The sequence below is a fragment of the Rhopilema esculentum genome, chromosome 7 (genome assembly GCF_057945365.1).
Source record: "Rhopilema esculentum isolate cy_ngs chromosome 7, ASM5794536v1, whole genome shotgun sequence".
NCBI lineage: Eukaryota > Metazoa > Cnidaria > Scyphozoa > Rhizostomeae > Rhizostomatidae > Rhopilema > Rhopilema esculentum.
In genome coordinates this window covers 7,170,732-7,187,521 of record NC_142821.1, presented here as the reverse complement: position 1 = coordinate 7,187,521, position 16,790 = coordinate 7,170,732, and the positions used below count along the sequence as shown (strand labels likewise).

At 36.2% G+C, this 16,790-nt stretch overlaps 1 protein-coding gene across 1 annotated transcript; it reads right to left on the bottom strand.

The window, feature by feature from the left end:
- Positions 1 to 6,374: 6,374 nt before the first annotated feature.
- Positions 6,375 to 16,420, bottom strand: LOC135683712 (uncharacterized). The gene is made up of 3 exons (XM_089109271.1): positions 13,976 to 16,420; positions 11,815 to 12,826; positions 6,375 to 9,268 (listed from the first exon to the last, which is right to left on the bottom strand). Exons 2-3 carry the CDS (start codon positions 12,793 to 12,795, stop codon positions 8,234 to 8,236), a joined length of 2,016 nt encoding a protein of 671 aa, XP_088965397.1. The 5' UTR covers positions 12,796 to 12,826; positions 13,976 to 16,420; the 3' UTR covers positions 6,375 to 8,233.
- Positions 16,421 to 16,790: the final 370 nt, after the last annotated feature.

Below are 16,790 nucleotides of genomic sequence, written 5' to 3'. Positions count from 1 at the left end.
CTGTCTCAAAAACCTGGGTCCTAGAGTGACAAAAAAAATCAAGAAACCATAGTACTATCACCCTCAACCTTGCTAGACCAGGCGAGGAAGGGGGGGGGGGGAGGAAGTATCGTCACCCATCGAGGGAATTTGCAAGACTAACACTATTTGGTTAATTTCGATTGGCTAATTACGAAAATCGATGTTATACGGAGAAATTCGGTACCAGGAAGCCTCAATTCACGTTCAAACCTCGTTTTCGTCCTAATTTGAATGTTGAGCGAAATTTTGTAAATTAATTGACCTTTATCAATTTTGATGTGCTGATTTCAAAAAATAGTTTTATAAATGTAAATTTAGTACCAGGCAGCCTCTATTTCATGTTCAAACCTCGTTTTCATAAAACTTGGAATGATGAACAAAAGTTTGTAAATCATTAATTCTCATCAATTTCGATATACTGATTTCGAAGGTTGATCTCATACGGCGGAATTCTGAATGCACGGGTCCTTTTTTCATTCTAAAATCGTGCATTCATCGTTTTCATAGAGAAAAACTGCTCGGCACATAGATTTGCTTTAAAAACTTAAAAAAGAATATGCCAAAAGGCAATATAATACGGCTGATATACATACAACGTTATTTGGCATAAACATTCTAGCTTCCGTTGTCGTCAGAGTCATCGCTATACTCATCCTCAGAGCAATGGTCATTTATTTAATCAATATTGTCTTCTTCAGCATCTTGATTGACATTTAGAAGCAGCTCCGCAGCATTATTTGGGTCTTTACCCCACGATGCGTTACCGGCTGCATCCCAACCATGATCAACTAGACTGCCAATGCTTAACTGCAACTGATCTGCATTTCTGTAAATGTTTGCAACATAAGCTGATCTAGCTATGTGCAAATGTAGATTGGCAACACACGGTGGCATCAAACTAAGGCCAACAACTTTCCCTTTAGTTTCAAAAATCTTCCAGGAACTCTTTGAGCGGGCGTCATTGAACTTGGTGACAGGCGAAAAACTGTATAGAAAGCATGTGAACTTCTCCAGGATCTCGATAGCATTTAGATGGGCTGGACATCTGTTCCAAGCCTTGCAGAAGTGCTAATGAATTCGTTGCGTTTTAACCTTGCTTTCCAGAATGACTTTTTCTCTTTTTTGAAAACCACGGGCACATTATCGATGCCGGAGAATGTGTACCATCACTGCTTTTCCAGGTTGATGCATTGCGGCTTTCACAAGTGCTAATAACTTAGTGTCATCTTCTTCACGATTGCATGCCAGTTCGTGCGCAAGGACAAGGTCTTGCTTCATGCTGGCTAATTTTTTTGCATCGATGTACGTTTATACAACCTGATAATTCAGAGTGTGTCGGCTATCCTCGATCGACTGCTGAATCAAATCAATGCTGTTTAATTTGGCTCAGAGGTGAATTGAGGATATGATAGCCGACACACTCAGAATTGATAGCCGACACACTAAAAAGTCATTTTACATCTACATCATCTTGACAAGGAATATAAGACAGAATCATCTAGAAAAAAAAGTTCAGCAAGCAGGTAACAAAGTTTGTCTTGTCCAAAGTCAAAGTAAGGTCTGTACACCTCTTCTTTAGTGTATCAGATTAATTCAAACTAAATAGCTTTCTTAAAATCTACCAGAACATAAACACGATTTTAGCTCTTGCTGATAAAACGTTTTATATCAAGTTTGATTTTTTATGAGATGTAGAAGTAATTTAGCACAGGTATCATTTTAACATAGTTCAAAATTCTATGGTGTCTCTCTTCAGTTAAGTTTCCTGCACATTAAATCCTTCAAACTGACAATTATTCACGTCCATTTAAATAACATCAATAATAAAACAGGAAGTCAGGATAAACTAGAGAAAATTAACGAGAGGGCATTGAGACTAGTCTATTCGGACTATTCATCTTCGTACAAAAATTTACTTGCTAACTCAAAAGAAACTACCAATGTCCAACCAGTTAGAATTTTAGCGCTCGAAGTTTATAAAACACTTAACAACTTTAATCCTGTTTTAATGAAAGACAGTTTTGTACCCAAAACAACAGGTCATAACCTTCGACTCAAAAACCCCCTTGACATCCCAAAAGCCAGAACTACCAAAAATGGTATCAGATCATTAAGTTTTCAAGGGCCTAAAATTTGGAATTGACTCCCGGAATCAATAAAGACAGCTCAAAATACTAGACAATTTAAGAATTTGATTAAAACTTGGTTCCTTGAAAACAAGTGCGCATGCTCGTTTTGCAGTAAATGAACTGCCTTATGCAATCCTTGAAATTGCTTCATGTTAGTTTTAATTAATGTATATTCACTATTGTAAAAACTAACATTAAATGATATACAATACAATACAATACAATACAATACAATACAATACAATACAATGCAATGCAATGCAATGCAAAGCAATGCAAAACAATACAATACAATAAAATACAATGCAATACAATACATAACAGTAAATAATCTAGAAAAATGACAATGGTCTGGTAAGAACTATCAATATCACCTTGCTCTATTTATATGTTTTAATCCAACTAAGCAGAGGACTAGCTAATCTCCTCTAGAAACTCAAACATATATTTCACAAACCTTTAGTACTACTTTCCTCCTACTGATCTGATGGCTGCCCAGGAGGCTTAGGCCAATATAAGGGCTACCCTGCGAGAACTTTGACGTTTTCTCGGAGCCACATTTCATCTCAGGGTACTGCAAAGCTAACCACCTGGTCCTGTAAAAGGTGTGTTCATTCCGGATTGCTAATTAAACGTATTTCGGGTATACGAGTTATCCTAAGCAAAGATTTGTAACTTGCGCATTTTCCGAGTCTCCTTCCGTAAACTATAATACCCTCTCTTCATTGCGTTTGGGCATACAAAGATGGCCGCAAAGCCCGGCCACATTTTTCGACAATAGATGCTTGACCCAGTCTGTTTTTTAGATTAGTGGTACCGAATTTCTCCGTATAACATTGATTTTCGTAATCAGCGTATCGAAATTGACCAAATAGAGTTGGTCTTGCCAATACCCTCGATCGGTGACGATACCCCCCCCCCCCCCCTTCCTCGCCTGGTCTATAAAAAACAGCTTGAAATTCCATTTTTAATAATAAAGTGAGAAATGATTCTTTTTGACAATTAGAAACCTATTTGAGAAGACCTCCATAGATGTAATCAAGTGATTTATCCTAGGCTAGCAGTTCATAAATTTGGTTTTTGTTTTTACTATAAACAACTGAAGTTGACTGCACATCCAGATCAAACAAACATCGTTCGTTGAAAAATATTTTAATCAACTGAGAAGCAGCGGGACTGGTACTGAATTGATTTTTTATTGAACCTCGTCTAGGGCTGTTTGCTGAATGGATATCCAACGAAATTCCATTTGCAGGTGGTGTGTTAATATGAAGAGGAATTCTCAATTGCGGGAGACTTTAATCAGTTTGTACCTTTTGTTTATTACAGCTTGTGGGATTTTAATGAGTAACAAGGAGAGACCGATAGTACTCTACTCTCTAAAGGATGATAGTAGATTTACTTCTATTCATGTTATATCAACGAATTGCGTTGCTAAAAAGGAAATTATAAACAGCTATATTGTTTTATATGCAATTGCCTTTCATCAAAATAAGATTGTCAATAGATTTTCAATGCCTAATTATTGTTCAGTTCATAGTTTAAAATTGTCTTCTAGTTAAGTTTAATAGAAAAATTTTTATCTGCTCAGATCCACATAAATGCTTTGAACAAAATTGAAATAAGGATTTTCTCAGAAGTTTTGCCATTATTTGTAATCATATTTTTTATCCTAATCTTTTACTTTTGGAATTGAAAAAGGGTACTTCACTTTTCTCAACGATTTATCAATGTTTACAATTTTATGAAAACTCGGTAGGTCTGATAACGCAAAATTGAATAAATATAAAAAGAATTACCAATTTGATTACGTAAAGGAAAGTTTTAGTTGGACGTTATGCCATGACCAAAGTGTAATGTATCTAGCCTGTAACCAATCTATATGTCATCATCTCTGTATCAAATTTGTAATGTACTGCTGTCACTATGCTTTGTACTCGTTGTTGCTACTTGTTGTTGCTGTGAATTAATTAATTTTTTTCCACGTTTGCGTAAGAAGCTCTAATTTGTCATTTAGATGTAAAGAGCTTTTTTAAGTATTGAATTGTACTTTAGGTTAATTAAATTGATGATTATTATGATGATGATGATGATAGTACTCTGTTGTTGTTTAGCTTGTTGGTTGATTGTAAACCAATTCGTGTATGACAAGTAAATGTAACTAATAATGTAAGTCAGTTGTGATTCAGGATATGAGGAATGCAGGCGTTCAACACTGACCTTCCGTGTTTGTGAGGTGGTCTTCTCTGAATTAAAACCCTGTGTAACCTTGAAAGTGCAACTTAATCTCTTAATAGCACCCCTAGAGGCAATTCAGTTGTGGCTGCAGTTGATTCTTTCTTTTATTTTGCAGAGAAAATTCGAAGCTAAAACCATTGCCAGAAACATAAAATGTTATTCCGCTGCAGCAAATAACCTAAGTTCGTTTTAGTTGCTGAACAATTTTGCTCTGAGGATTCTTCATAGCCACGAAGTCTTGTTAGATATTTTATTCCCCATGACTCAAGAAAAAGGACTATTAATATGGAATGCTACTACGATAACCAAATATCAACACCAAGTGGCGCTTCAATGGCGCTGCATTAAAATTTTCCCTAAATTAATAGATATCGACAAAAACTTTCCTTGTATCGTATCAAAGCTCAGGAAAAAAGGCAAGCTGTAGTTATTGAGTCGTCGACATAGAGTTGATCGAAGCAGAAAATACGGAAGTGCAAGTGGAAAAAAGGTCTGTTCAGGAAATGTTTTACCAAACAGGCAAAACTGTAGTTATCGAGTCGTCAACAAAAAAGTGGTTTGAACAAAAAGCTGCGATTCGGTGGCAAGGTAAAAAATGATAATCCATTATCAATTGTAAAATTGATTTCCAAGCAATAATTGATTCACAGTTGACATGACAATTTGATTCCAAAGTAAATATTTTGTGAAACAGCTTTAAAAACGACATTTCTAGTGATACAGCTAGCATCTGCGGCTTCCGTAAGTTTTTTAAAATTCAGCATTTCTTGCAAGGTGGTAAAATTGTACTCAAACAGTTCTAAGGGTTTGTTGGTATACCACGTGTAGCACAATCATAGATGAGGAAGGCGAAACAATGGAGTAATTAGATATAATTGAGCTGATTTATCGTCTAAGAGGAGATAGAGGTGCCAACTCTGCATTTCCTAAAGAATAAAATATCGGAGCTTTTCATCAAAGGGTTTATTCCAACATGATTCCACTTTACCTTGACTTGTCGGAAAAGCAAAATAAAAAGCACATTGATAACTTTCACCTTTTTGAAAACGGTTTTCTAGTTGTTCAAGAAACCTATCTCGCACCTTTATGACACTAATCATATGTTTTTTCCATACCTCGGCCACAGCGGCGGTTAATGAAGTCATAAATACGCAGCGTTAATGAGTTTGCATACAAGCACAAAAGTACAAAGAAATAATTCGTAATAAAAGATTGTGATAGCCTTCTGTGTACCTTAGCAGAGAGCAAATGCCACTGTTTATTCATTTCTTCACATATGAAAACACATCTAGTTTATTTTCTTGGTAATATTGGCGTCTAGTGTAGTATATAGCTGCATTTTTCATGATTTTCGAAATAAAGTTTTTCTGTTACATATTCTCATTTATTCAATTACATGCAGGGTTGTGATTTGTTTATTTTGCCATTATGTATCATGGCAGCTAATCTCCACATTGCAAACGTTATATCTTCGATTGAAATGCTCTGATGCATGCTATGAAGCGGTTGTCCTTGTAAACTTAGGGTTTCTAAGACTATCTAACAGAAGACACAAATATGCTAATGATTTAATGCTAGATATTTGAACAGCACTGTACGTTCTTTGTGACGATATTGACCCAGAAAATCCAGAAGGACTTAGGCAAGCACATTCTGATCTCTTGTAATATGTAATAGTTACACAGCTGCAATTGAATATATTGAATTTGCATTCAAGATGCAAATAAACAAAAACACGAGAGTAATTTGAATTTCTCATAAGCAAAGACTTTTCTGGGATAATCTAAGTTTTAGTAAATCACTAACAATATAAAATTGCAAAATAAACAGCAGCTAGAGCTGTAAGAAATTGATTTGGGAAATCTGTATGTTTTATTAGCATAACATCAAAATGCCAAGTCATGATGATAAAACCTCGAAAAAATATTGGTAAAAAAACCTTTTAGTGATCAATCACAAAAACAAGAGAAAAAATGAGACAGATAGCAGCTTTTAATAGTTATTGCTTAACTATGAATTTCTCTTAAATTCTGATCAAATCCTCGTTGTAATTTAATATTATTACATAACTGTTTAGGCGCTACAAGTTATAACAATCAAATCCAGATGCATCGACTACTTATGTTCTACAATATTTTTTGCAAAACATCCTAAAGAATATTCTGATATTGGGATTATTGCCATTTATAGAGAATCTAAAGCTTTACGAGTCGCAAAGCAAATCTCTTCATATACACCTTTTCAACTAACCGCGTCAAAGGGAACTGGGTCGAGATTTTGGGTGAAAGACCGCGCGTATTGTGTTGCGATTCCTTAGGTTTATGTTTTGCGAAAGACCAAAGTTTGGTTCGTTTGCCTGAATTAAATCAAAACTTTGGCCAAGAAAAGCTACTAAAATATCTCAGCGTTAGCAGTCGGAGTCTTCAAGTTACTTTGTCACTTTTGACATCGATTCATTTTGCGAATCTACACTGCACACCTGTGCGATTTCATCAGAGTTTTTGGAAATATGTGCAGTGTAAAAGGGGGATGGCAGTAGCAATCGGCGTGACTTTTTACAAAATGTATAGTACAGGGTTCGGTTTCTCTATTGCTTCAATCTGTAGTTGCTGATAGTGCAATTGTGTGCGAAATAGTTTCCATTCACCATACCTCTTAGTAAACTTCTGTGCTAAATGACAGTAGAATGCAGACAACAACGTCAGCCACTGAGGTTGTATCCTTCGATTACCTTTTATAAGAGCTTTTTCTTTAATGAATTGCCAAAGATTCGAATAAATTCAGGCGAACGAGGCACCATTTTGCTCGTTCGCAAACACAAACCCAAGGAAACACAACACAACACGCACGGTCTTTCACCCCAAATCTCGATAGATACCTATGTACTTTCACAAAAGGTCACTAAGCGCAGCTTATGACATTTTACTTACGAAAGCTGCAAGGTTCATGCATTGTTAAACAGGAAAGAGTAAAAAAAACGCCTTTAATTTTCATCTGAATATAGAACTAACATTATCCATCAAAATGGAGAAGTTCACTGTAATTTCTACATGGCTTCAAAGAGCAAGTTAACAAGAAAATTAGAAGATCCTGGAACACAGTTTTTGCTCGAGCTTACTATTTACAGACAGCACACCAATACACGAGTTACAATACAAGCTGCTAGACGGTCAAAGCATCAGTGCACTTCACACAGGCAACCAATCCCACAGAGTGAAGTATCACCCAGTGGAAAGCGGTTACAAACAGACAAAAGCTATTTCATAGCCTAGTTATACTGGCCGTGTTCGAATCTGATCAGTTTTTATAACCTTAGATGATGCAAGAGATCAATTAATATAACATTCTAATAAAAAAACTGCAACATGGAATCATTGATTGATCAACATGTTAAAAATGAATCACGGCCTAAAAACTTAAAGCTCGTATAGCATTTAATTCCTAAACCAAATCTTTCTTTTACAGTTTATGAGTATCGAAATTAAGCTAAATATTTAATGGCAACTAAATAGTAAAAATTAAGCGTTGTCTTTATCTTTCTGATGGCAATTTTTGTTGTTGCAACGACAGGATTTGGCTCGTATAAAGCCACTGGTGAAAAAGAGCCAAGTGACATGCATCTAAAGTTCACTTTACAAGTCACTTCAGATACTGATATTCTGGAAGAGCCGAATTTCCCTTTGAGAGTACTTACGTCAAGTTTAGGGAGCTTCTATAAGCGTTTTCCATCTACGTGAAAAACTTCATTCCTAGTCTTGTCATAAATCCAAAAGCACCGGAAAAGGGTATAGACAGCATTTGCGAGCCGTTTCTGTTACATGTTTTGGGCGACCAGATATCTGATCTCACGGACGCATTTCTGGCTTCGAGTTATTATGGTCCTGCGGCTGGTGTGTCTGGCGCGATTCGATTTCCATGGCAGTATGGAACTGCTTCCGCTTTTCTTGAGAGCATAGACCTTTGAATCCCTTTCTAAAATTTGGATTTAATATCGAGTAGATCACGGGATTGTTTGCATGATTGAACATAGCCATGATGACAGACCAGGCATCGATCCGGTAAGGGGTGATGTAATGATTGCCTAGTCCAAGTTGGATGAGATTAACGATCGATGCTGGAGAATAGAACACGAAGAAGAATACAACTACACTGACAAGCATGATTGATATACGTGTCTCGAATCGGCGATTTTGCTGAACGGCAGAGATGGAGTGTGCCACTCTGTTGCGACTTTGTTTTACCTCTTTGACAATTCGATAGGTAGCATAGCACATTATAGCAAATGGTGTGAATATTGCCAGGGACATGAGTGTTAGTGTGTATGAAATGCTTTCAGAGAATTGTAAAGTGCATATCAGTTTACCGGGCCGATATTCATACTTTGCCCAGCCCAGAATTGGAGCAATGGAGAAAATGGCCGGATAGACCCAGGAAATTGCTATAAGTATCAATGTGTTTCTCTTTTTGAACAGCTTCTTGCTTGTCTTCTTTACTACGGCGTAATACCTCTGCAGGCTGATCAAAGCAAGGTTCACAACAGAAGTGATGATGAAGCTCATGTTAGTCCAGCCACAAAGCTGGCAAAGACCGTACCCGAGAATCCACTTGTCGGCTACAATGCTTACGAAAATGAATATCATGTTAAACGACTGAAGAACGTCGGCTACCGCCAAACTTACGATCAAAAAGTTTGCTGACGTTCGCAATGATTTGTTTTGTACAAAAATGACGCATGTTAGAGCATTGCCGATGATACCTGTCAGCGAGACAACGACAAGAACTGTCAACATTATCACCTTTTCATAAAGATAGAAGTGTACAATCTGTTCGGTAGATGTAGCTGAGCCATTACCAGCCGCCATTTTGAAATCAAGATTTTGAGTTTAAGGATGCACTTGAAATGTGGCCTAAAATACAGAACAATCATGCTATAATTTCCACTTATTCAAGAATCGTGATTCCTTTAATACAAGTAGTAAATCAGTAAACATGTCCCGAAAAGCTCATAAATATGTGAAAGAACAATAATTTTTGCTAGGCTGACAGACTTACATAGTCAAGCCCGCAGATATTTGACAAAAAAGGCAATAGAAAAATGAAAAAAAAACAAAAGCTGTGAACACAAAACACAAAATACTTAGCAATACTCTCACTCACTCTGGAGTGTTTAATTATGTAAAAATCATCTAAATTAATCAAGCGCTCTATTCACTGTAAAATATAACAATTGCATCCCGTGTAGCTTGTCCCTAAAACTGATACCAAACTACAGAATCATTTCACTACATCATTTCACTAAAGAAACAAAGACAGCATGCAAACATGCAAGCGTGTACTGTTCTGTTATATCATTATTTTTGTCGAGTTTCAATATTAATTAGGATTTAGCATTATGAGCCTGAAAGTATTCTTAAATCATTCTAAATAAGAAGCTTCAAATCTATACTGCTGTATTTTTTCATCACAAAAACATTTAAGAAACAAAACCAACTATTACAAATAAAACTCTATGAGTGTTTATCAAATCTTTCTTACTTGCTCAAAGCCCGAATATGTCGATGAAATTCGAGCTGTGTCTTTATTATCAATTGACTCTTAGATTTCCTACAAATCTTTAGCTTCAATATTCTTTATTCAATATTCAATAATTTTAATTTTTCAAGTGTGCAGTAATTTCAATTTAAAGAAAACAATTCATGTCAACACAAATTCATGTCAAGATCCAGCACTAAAGCTCAAGCTGTGGCTATGTTCATCAAAGTGTAATGACCGATGAGATTGAGCCATTTCATCTTAGTGCATTGTTTTGATAATGGGCGTCAAAAGGAAAAGGCAAAAGGCAGTTGGCTAACCGGTAACTATATACATTAATCAATTAGATTTCAGAATGTCTTATTCATAAGCATTCGTCTTGCTGATGCCACCAGTAAATGCTTTTAATACTGATCACTGTTTTTGTGGTATGATTGACAAAGAATTAATTATGAGTGTAATCACGATCTTTTAATTCACCGGTTTATGAATAAGAAGCTGACGATTGACAAGCCTGGTTTATGGTCTAACTGATAAGAGAACTGAGTCAAAATCATGCAATAACATCTTTTGTTTGCCATCTTTATGGACAAAGTCAGCAATTAGATACTAATCATAATCTATGAAATCATAACTAAAAACAGTCTTCAGTGCCAACTCTCATTGTGAAGTAGTAATAGAAAGACTTATGAAATAACTTGTAGTTTTAAAAATTGGGCTGGGCATGCAACTGTAACTTTAAAAAAAATGATAAACATCTACAAACAGTAATTGATCACATAATCATATGTATCCAAAATTCAAAAAGGTTTAGTTTCCTTGAAAGAGCACATTTTGGTTTACAATTTACAGGGATTCGGAGAAAAGACGGGGATCCATATAAGGTTTAATTATCTTCAGTCAAATTGTTTGTACGAGAGGTTCGTAATCAATTTAGGGCTTTTATAGCTGAACAATCAATTGAATTGTAATTGTATATGCTGTAGAAAAATGCCGTACAAAAATGGAAATAGGAGAATTTGGCTTATTCTAGTACTCCTTTTTGGTTTCCTTTATAATCTTTGCAGCTATCTTCAAATAGATTACTCATTGACTACTATTTATTATTATCATTATTGAATCTAACATATAATGCTGACTTTCTTCCATTTTTCCGACATTCTTTGCACAGATTGAAATCTATGTGCAGGGCACGCTTCTTACCAGAAATGGAAAGGCAAAAGTAAACTGTTAACTCAAAATACATTTTATTATGAGCATAAAGATGACCTAAATGGTATTACATTTATACAGATATTAACAGGCACATAATAAAATCACCCATAGTACTGATCGTTGCCACAATGTGACACTTTGATTCAATCCTCTGAAAATTAAATTTTTGATTCAACAGCAGCAGACTGACGAGACACGCTTGAGGACTATCCCCTCAATAAAGCATAAAAAATAAGGACTCTCGTAACCTGAGACCTGAAAGCCTCAAGATAACATGAAACAATTCTATCACAATACACGAAAGACGGTATGCAGAAATTGATGTTTTCCTTAATGGTAAGCTGTCGGATTTAAAATTCAATTAAATCAACATAATTTCTTGATAGGTGCACACCTTACTTCCATTAATCAAAGATATTTCCAAAATTTGGCTTTCTGTAATCCGCTGTAAGTTGCTTATTGAAAATATTCGATGATTTGGTGCATGGGTTGTTTGAATTACCTTTGTATCAATTCAAAATTACTTCTACGGTTCTTGTTTGACATCGTTGATTTTAGCTTTGTTTGTTTCTGTTTGAGAGGTTCTCCGACAAGCGGAATTGATTATTTACATCGTTTTTCATGGAAAACAAACGCAAAATAAAAAAATATTGCATCCGCCAAATTAATTCACTTATGCGGCAACATTTGTCTTTCTGGTATCCATAGTAACATCTACATTAGAGCGAATCTGTTTGCGTCTGTCAGCGGAGCATATAGCCCTTAAACCTCTCCTGAAATTTGAGTTTAATATGCAGTAAATGATGGGATTGTTTGCGTGGTTGAACATGGCCAGTATTACTGTCCAGGCATCAAGCCTAAAAGGTATCTTATAACTATCTCCATAACCCATCTGCACTAGGTTGATGACTGAGGCTGGAGAATAGAAAATCACAAAGCATAAAATCACGCTTAGCAGCATAAGGGAAATTCGGTTCTCTTCCTTTCGCTTCCTTTCTGTCATGACTGAGCTGTTTGCTACCCGTACGTTGCTTTGTTTCACCTTTTTTATTATCTTGTAGGTAGTGTAGCATATAGTAGAGAATGGGAACCCAATAGCTATCGACATTGTCGTTACTGAGTAGGAGAGACTATCAGAAAACTTCAGGGTGCACATAAGTTTGCCAGCACGGTACTCGTAGACTGACCAGCCAAACACAGGTGCTAAAGAATGAAGCCCAGCGGTTGTCCAGGCCGCGATCGCCATAGCAAGCCAAGCTCGTTTAGTGAAGGAATACTTTCCATTAGTTTTAACAACAGCAAAGTATCTGCTTAGACTGATTAGTGCAAGAGAAAACAGCGAGGTAATAATGAATGTCATATTAGACCATCCACAGAACTGGCACAGCCCTCCACCTAAAATCCATCCGCCGTTCAGCAGGTTAAACACTAGAAAGGACATGTTTAAGGACTGAAGTACATCGGCAATCGCGAGGTTGACTATTAGTAGATTGGCGCTCGTTCGCATCATTCTGTTCTGTAGAAAAATCACACAGGTTAAGCAGTTGCCAATCGTTCCTGTGAATGCCAAAGTAATTATTACCACTGACATGATAGCCTTCTCGTACACGGGAAGATATACGTGTTCTGGATTTGATGAGCTGTTGTTCATCATTTCCATGAAACCTGAAGAGCTCCAGCACTGCTTTATTCTAGAAAACAAAAATATCGGCATGTTATGCGTAGTGATCCAAAAAGAGGCTTCATAATTTTAACTTATTATAAATTATCAACACCCATTATAAAATATACCCATACGATTGCAATAAATGAAAGTCATCCATCATAAAACATAATGAAAAGCATAATTTAGCGTGGCATTACCACTTCAGTTATTTTCCAGGTTGGGAACTTCCACGAACACTAAATAAAGAGCTAGAACGATTGAGAAGAACAGAAACTTGACTATCAATTTCAATGTTGAAAATAGAAACTGTTAAAACTGTTGTTAGTGTCTTTTTTGGAGGCCCTAGACCTCTTACCTGATCTCCCGCTTTTTTCTGGCCTATACTAGCAAAATATGTGCCATTTTAAAAGTGTGCCTTTTTTAAAAGAAATTTGAAATCTTAGTGTGCCAGTTTATGTACTAAAATTCTCAAAAAACTCCGTGGCTTCATACAATAAGAAGATCCTTTTAATGGTTTTATATCAGAAGTTCAAAGTTTTGAGAAGTTCTTTGATTTTAACCTCTAAATTGGTCTTTTGAACAGTTCTTTCAACTTATGATTAATTTGATATTCAAATCTCTGGAAAAATTATTAGCAGAAGATAACAATTTTTCGTTAACAAATAACAACGTTAATTAAAACTAACAATTGTTCAAAACCAATTTGAAATTACATAAATATATTGATGTTGTCTGATTTAGAAAACAAAGAGCACTTTCTTGTTTATGAAATAATACATTCCTTGCCTGCTGGTTCAGAGAAAAAGTTTGATAAAAAAGTGTGATGAAACATCACCGTATCGGAAATTACGAATGAAACAGCCCTGTGATCAGTCTGGAAGAGTTACTCCTGTTGGTTGGGATTATGTTACTTTGGGGATTTTGTTTTACAATATATTAACAAATACTTCTTTTAAATAACTGCTATTTAAAGATTCCTGCAACACCATGGAACTATTTAAAAATGCTATATTGTATGTATGGGGGTGTCAGCGTCTGGATAAACTGACCACTCAAACTGAGTACTCTTTACGCACAATGACTCGCTGCACTTGAAATCAGGCCACATTAATCAGGTTTTTGAAATGCTTGATATGTTAAAAACAAAAGTAGCTATTAAAATTAAAAAACTGACCTTTGTGTTCTTACGTCTTAAACAGCTAAAAAGATAGGATCCAGTGCTCTTGAATGAAAAGATTTTAAAAACCGTTCCTGGGAGAAACGTTTTTTATAGCCGATAAAACTTCCATTTACTGATGGCATCCACCAATGTTGTTCAGCTGAAGACAAAATATTGCCAACTGAATCAAAATGCCTTGCATTCGGAGCTTTTCCCACCGTCCGACAAAAATACAATACATTCATCAGATTGTCCGTAGCGGTTTACGTCTCATTTTTTATGCACGGGGCTGAACTAATATTTCCAAATGCACCTGTCAACAAGCAATTCAGCGCAAGCAAATTTCAAATGTAGTCATATTCGCAGGTGAATTGCAAGCTGGGTAATTCGATTCGAAATATACCATGGTTATTTCTGAGGCTGGTACATGTTTAGTGATAGTGGCGGGTGGTAGTCAAATGTACTGGAAGATTGAGAATCAGAAATACCAAATTCCGTTGAAACAAGTTGTTTTATCGATAATTGCTGCGCACTTTTTCCCAGTTGATTAATTTTGAACTATGTTTTGCAAGAGACGCTCAAACATTTGCTAAGGCCTTTACCAAAAAATACAGCAAGAGAAGATTATACAAATACGGAGATAATGAAATTTTTTATTCAGGAAATAAAGTCAATGTAAAGATGTTTTCAATTTGCAAATATATACATGAAATTAAACAGTGGCAAGCAAAAGACCAAGGTAGATAAACTAAATGCTTGATCATAAGCCAGCAAAAACAATTTAAAAACCTGAGACAATCTAGATTCCAGCGTTGGACGGAAATTAATAATGAAAGGTTGTTTGATATGTAAGTAGTAAGTGACAAGGTAGAAAGAAAGATCAAAAGAAGAAATGAATGTTGCAAAAAGTGAAATGGGTAATAAAGATAGTCATTGTGATAGAAAGAAATAAATAAAATAGAAAGAAAGAGCATGTGGCGAATCCCAGCCATGGGCTGAAATGATTGCATTCATTCAGCGAAATCAGCTTCTTGCATTGGCTAATAATATATATAAATATATTCAAACAATCTTTTCGCGGTACAAAAGTTACAAATGGCTTTGAAAAAAGCAAACATTTTGAGTCACGCTTTAGATTTTCGTCTGACACTCTTCAGAGTATAAAATGTCAGAAGGTAGGTCAAAAACACGAAGCCAGGAAATACATATTCCCAGTTGAAGACCGAAATAGGCCAATTAGAAACGCGAGCACATGACTATTGAGGTTGCCAAATCAGCGCCGCTTGCCTATTGAAATGCTAACGAGCCCCCGTGGGCTATGCTATAAAGGCGTGAAGAGGAGAAGTCGACTGTATGCGAAAAACAAAATTTAAGAAAAAATGAATGCAAATCAAGCTAATAAGCTCAGCTTCAGCACACTAAAAAGCCTGATTCGTGAAAAGTTCTGCACTCAACAAAGTTTGCAGTAAAGCACCAGCTTGTGGGGTTTTCTATCGTGGTGAATTACAAATGCTTACTTGTGACCAATAAAGATAACGCAGATGGAGAATGATAAAGAGAGAATCCACCTCAATGAGGTGACATTTATGTCAAGAAAAAAGACGGTCGTATGGAAAAAGCGACATGGTTGTCAGAAAAGCCGAACCGTAACATCTGTTTCTGGCAACACAATGAATCGGTGGCTTGCAGTTAACACCTATCATGAAGAATCAAAATTGTTCTTCAATTTAAGGGTGTGATATGTAGCGGGCCTTACTTGGCTGAGACTTTCTCTTGCAGCATTTTAGAAGAACTGCTAAGCTGGGTACCTGAGCCTAAAAAACTGGGAAGAAAGAAGAATTGGAGGAGAAAAGGGAAAGGAGAGAAAGAAAGAGAGAAAGAGAGAGTGTGTGTGTGTGTGTATGTGTGGAGAGAGGTATCATGCTAATAAGCTCAGCTTCAGCACACTAAAAAGCCTGATTCGTGAAAAGTTCTGCATACAGGGGCGAAACTACTGGGGGGTATGGGGGGGTGCTGCACCCCTCAATCTTCAAAAAAGCAGATTTTGTCGGGCAAATTTATGGCTGCTAGTGTATCTGTCGGGCAAATCTGGAAATTTTCTTTAGGTCGCACTTTTATTGCTACTTTTTGCCCTAGGTTGGTTTTTTAATTTATGGTCTTTTCCCCCATCTTTTTTTCAATCTCCTCCCAGTTGGGAAAACAAAACAGAAACGAGGCAAGAAACAGCAACATATACATTTCTGTCTTTCGTCCGTCCACTGATCAGCGCTTTCGTCTGGAGCTCAACGCGCACATGTTTATCTTCGCCTCGAGATGAAGTCTGAAGTATTGATCGACAGCAAAAGAAAGACAGAAAGTAAAGTGTGTTTGATGCGAGAAGGAAATGAACACTGTGTATACCCCTCCCCCCTACTTTTTGCAAAACAAGAGAGCTTTTTACAAAATCTTTTGTTGTGATTTCTAAATTTTCCCTTAACAAGCCCCCCCCCCCTCAACGTTCCATCCTGCCTCGGAGCCCATAGAACACTGACAGTTTTAGAAGCATCATGAATCAAAGCATGAAGGATATACCATCTCGGAATACGTTGTTGAGAAAATCAATCAATATTTTCTTTTCCAAATGTATGAAACTTTCATTCATGAAATCAAACATGTTTTAGAAATTTAGGTCAGGACATTTGAAGAAGACATCATTTGGATTTTTAAACATTTCATAACATCAACAGGAACATAATAAACTATTTACAATAAACATGATCAAACGTGAACACCTTTTCATTACAACGTGGCGTGAACAACTGACTAATGCAACTTCGAGGTCTAGGAACGA

What these genes read in the sequence shown, in the direction of transcription:
- LOC135683712 (XM_089109271.1), bottom strand. Translation starts at nt 12,795, where the DNA reads ATGGAAATGATGAACAACAGCTCATCAAATCCAGAACACGTATATCTT. An exon ending in CCAGAAAGACAAATGTTGCC is followed by an intron (nt 9,269 to 11,814) that starts GCATAAGTGAAT and finishes CATCCTTAAACT; the next exon opens with CAAAATCTTGATTTCAAAAT.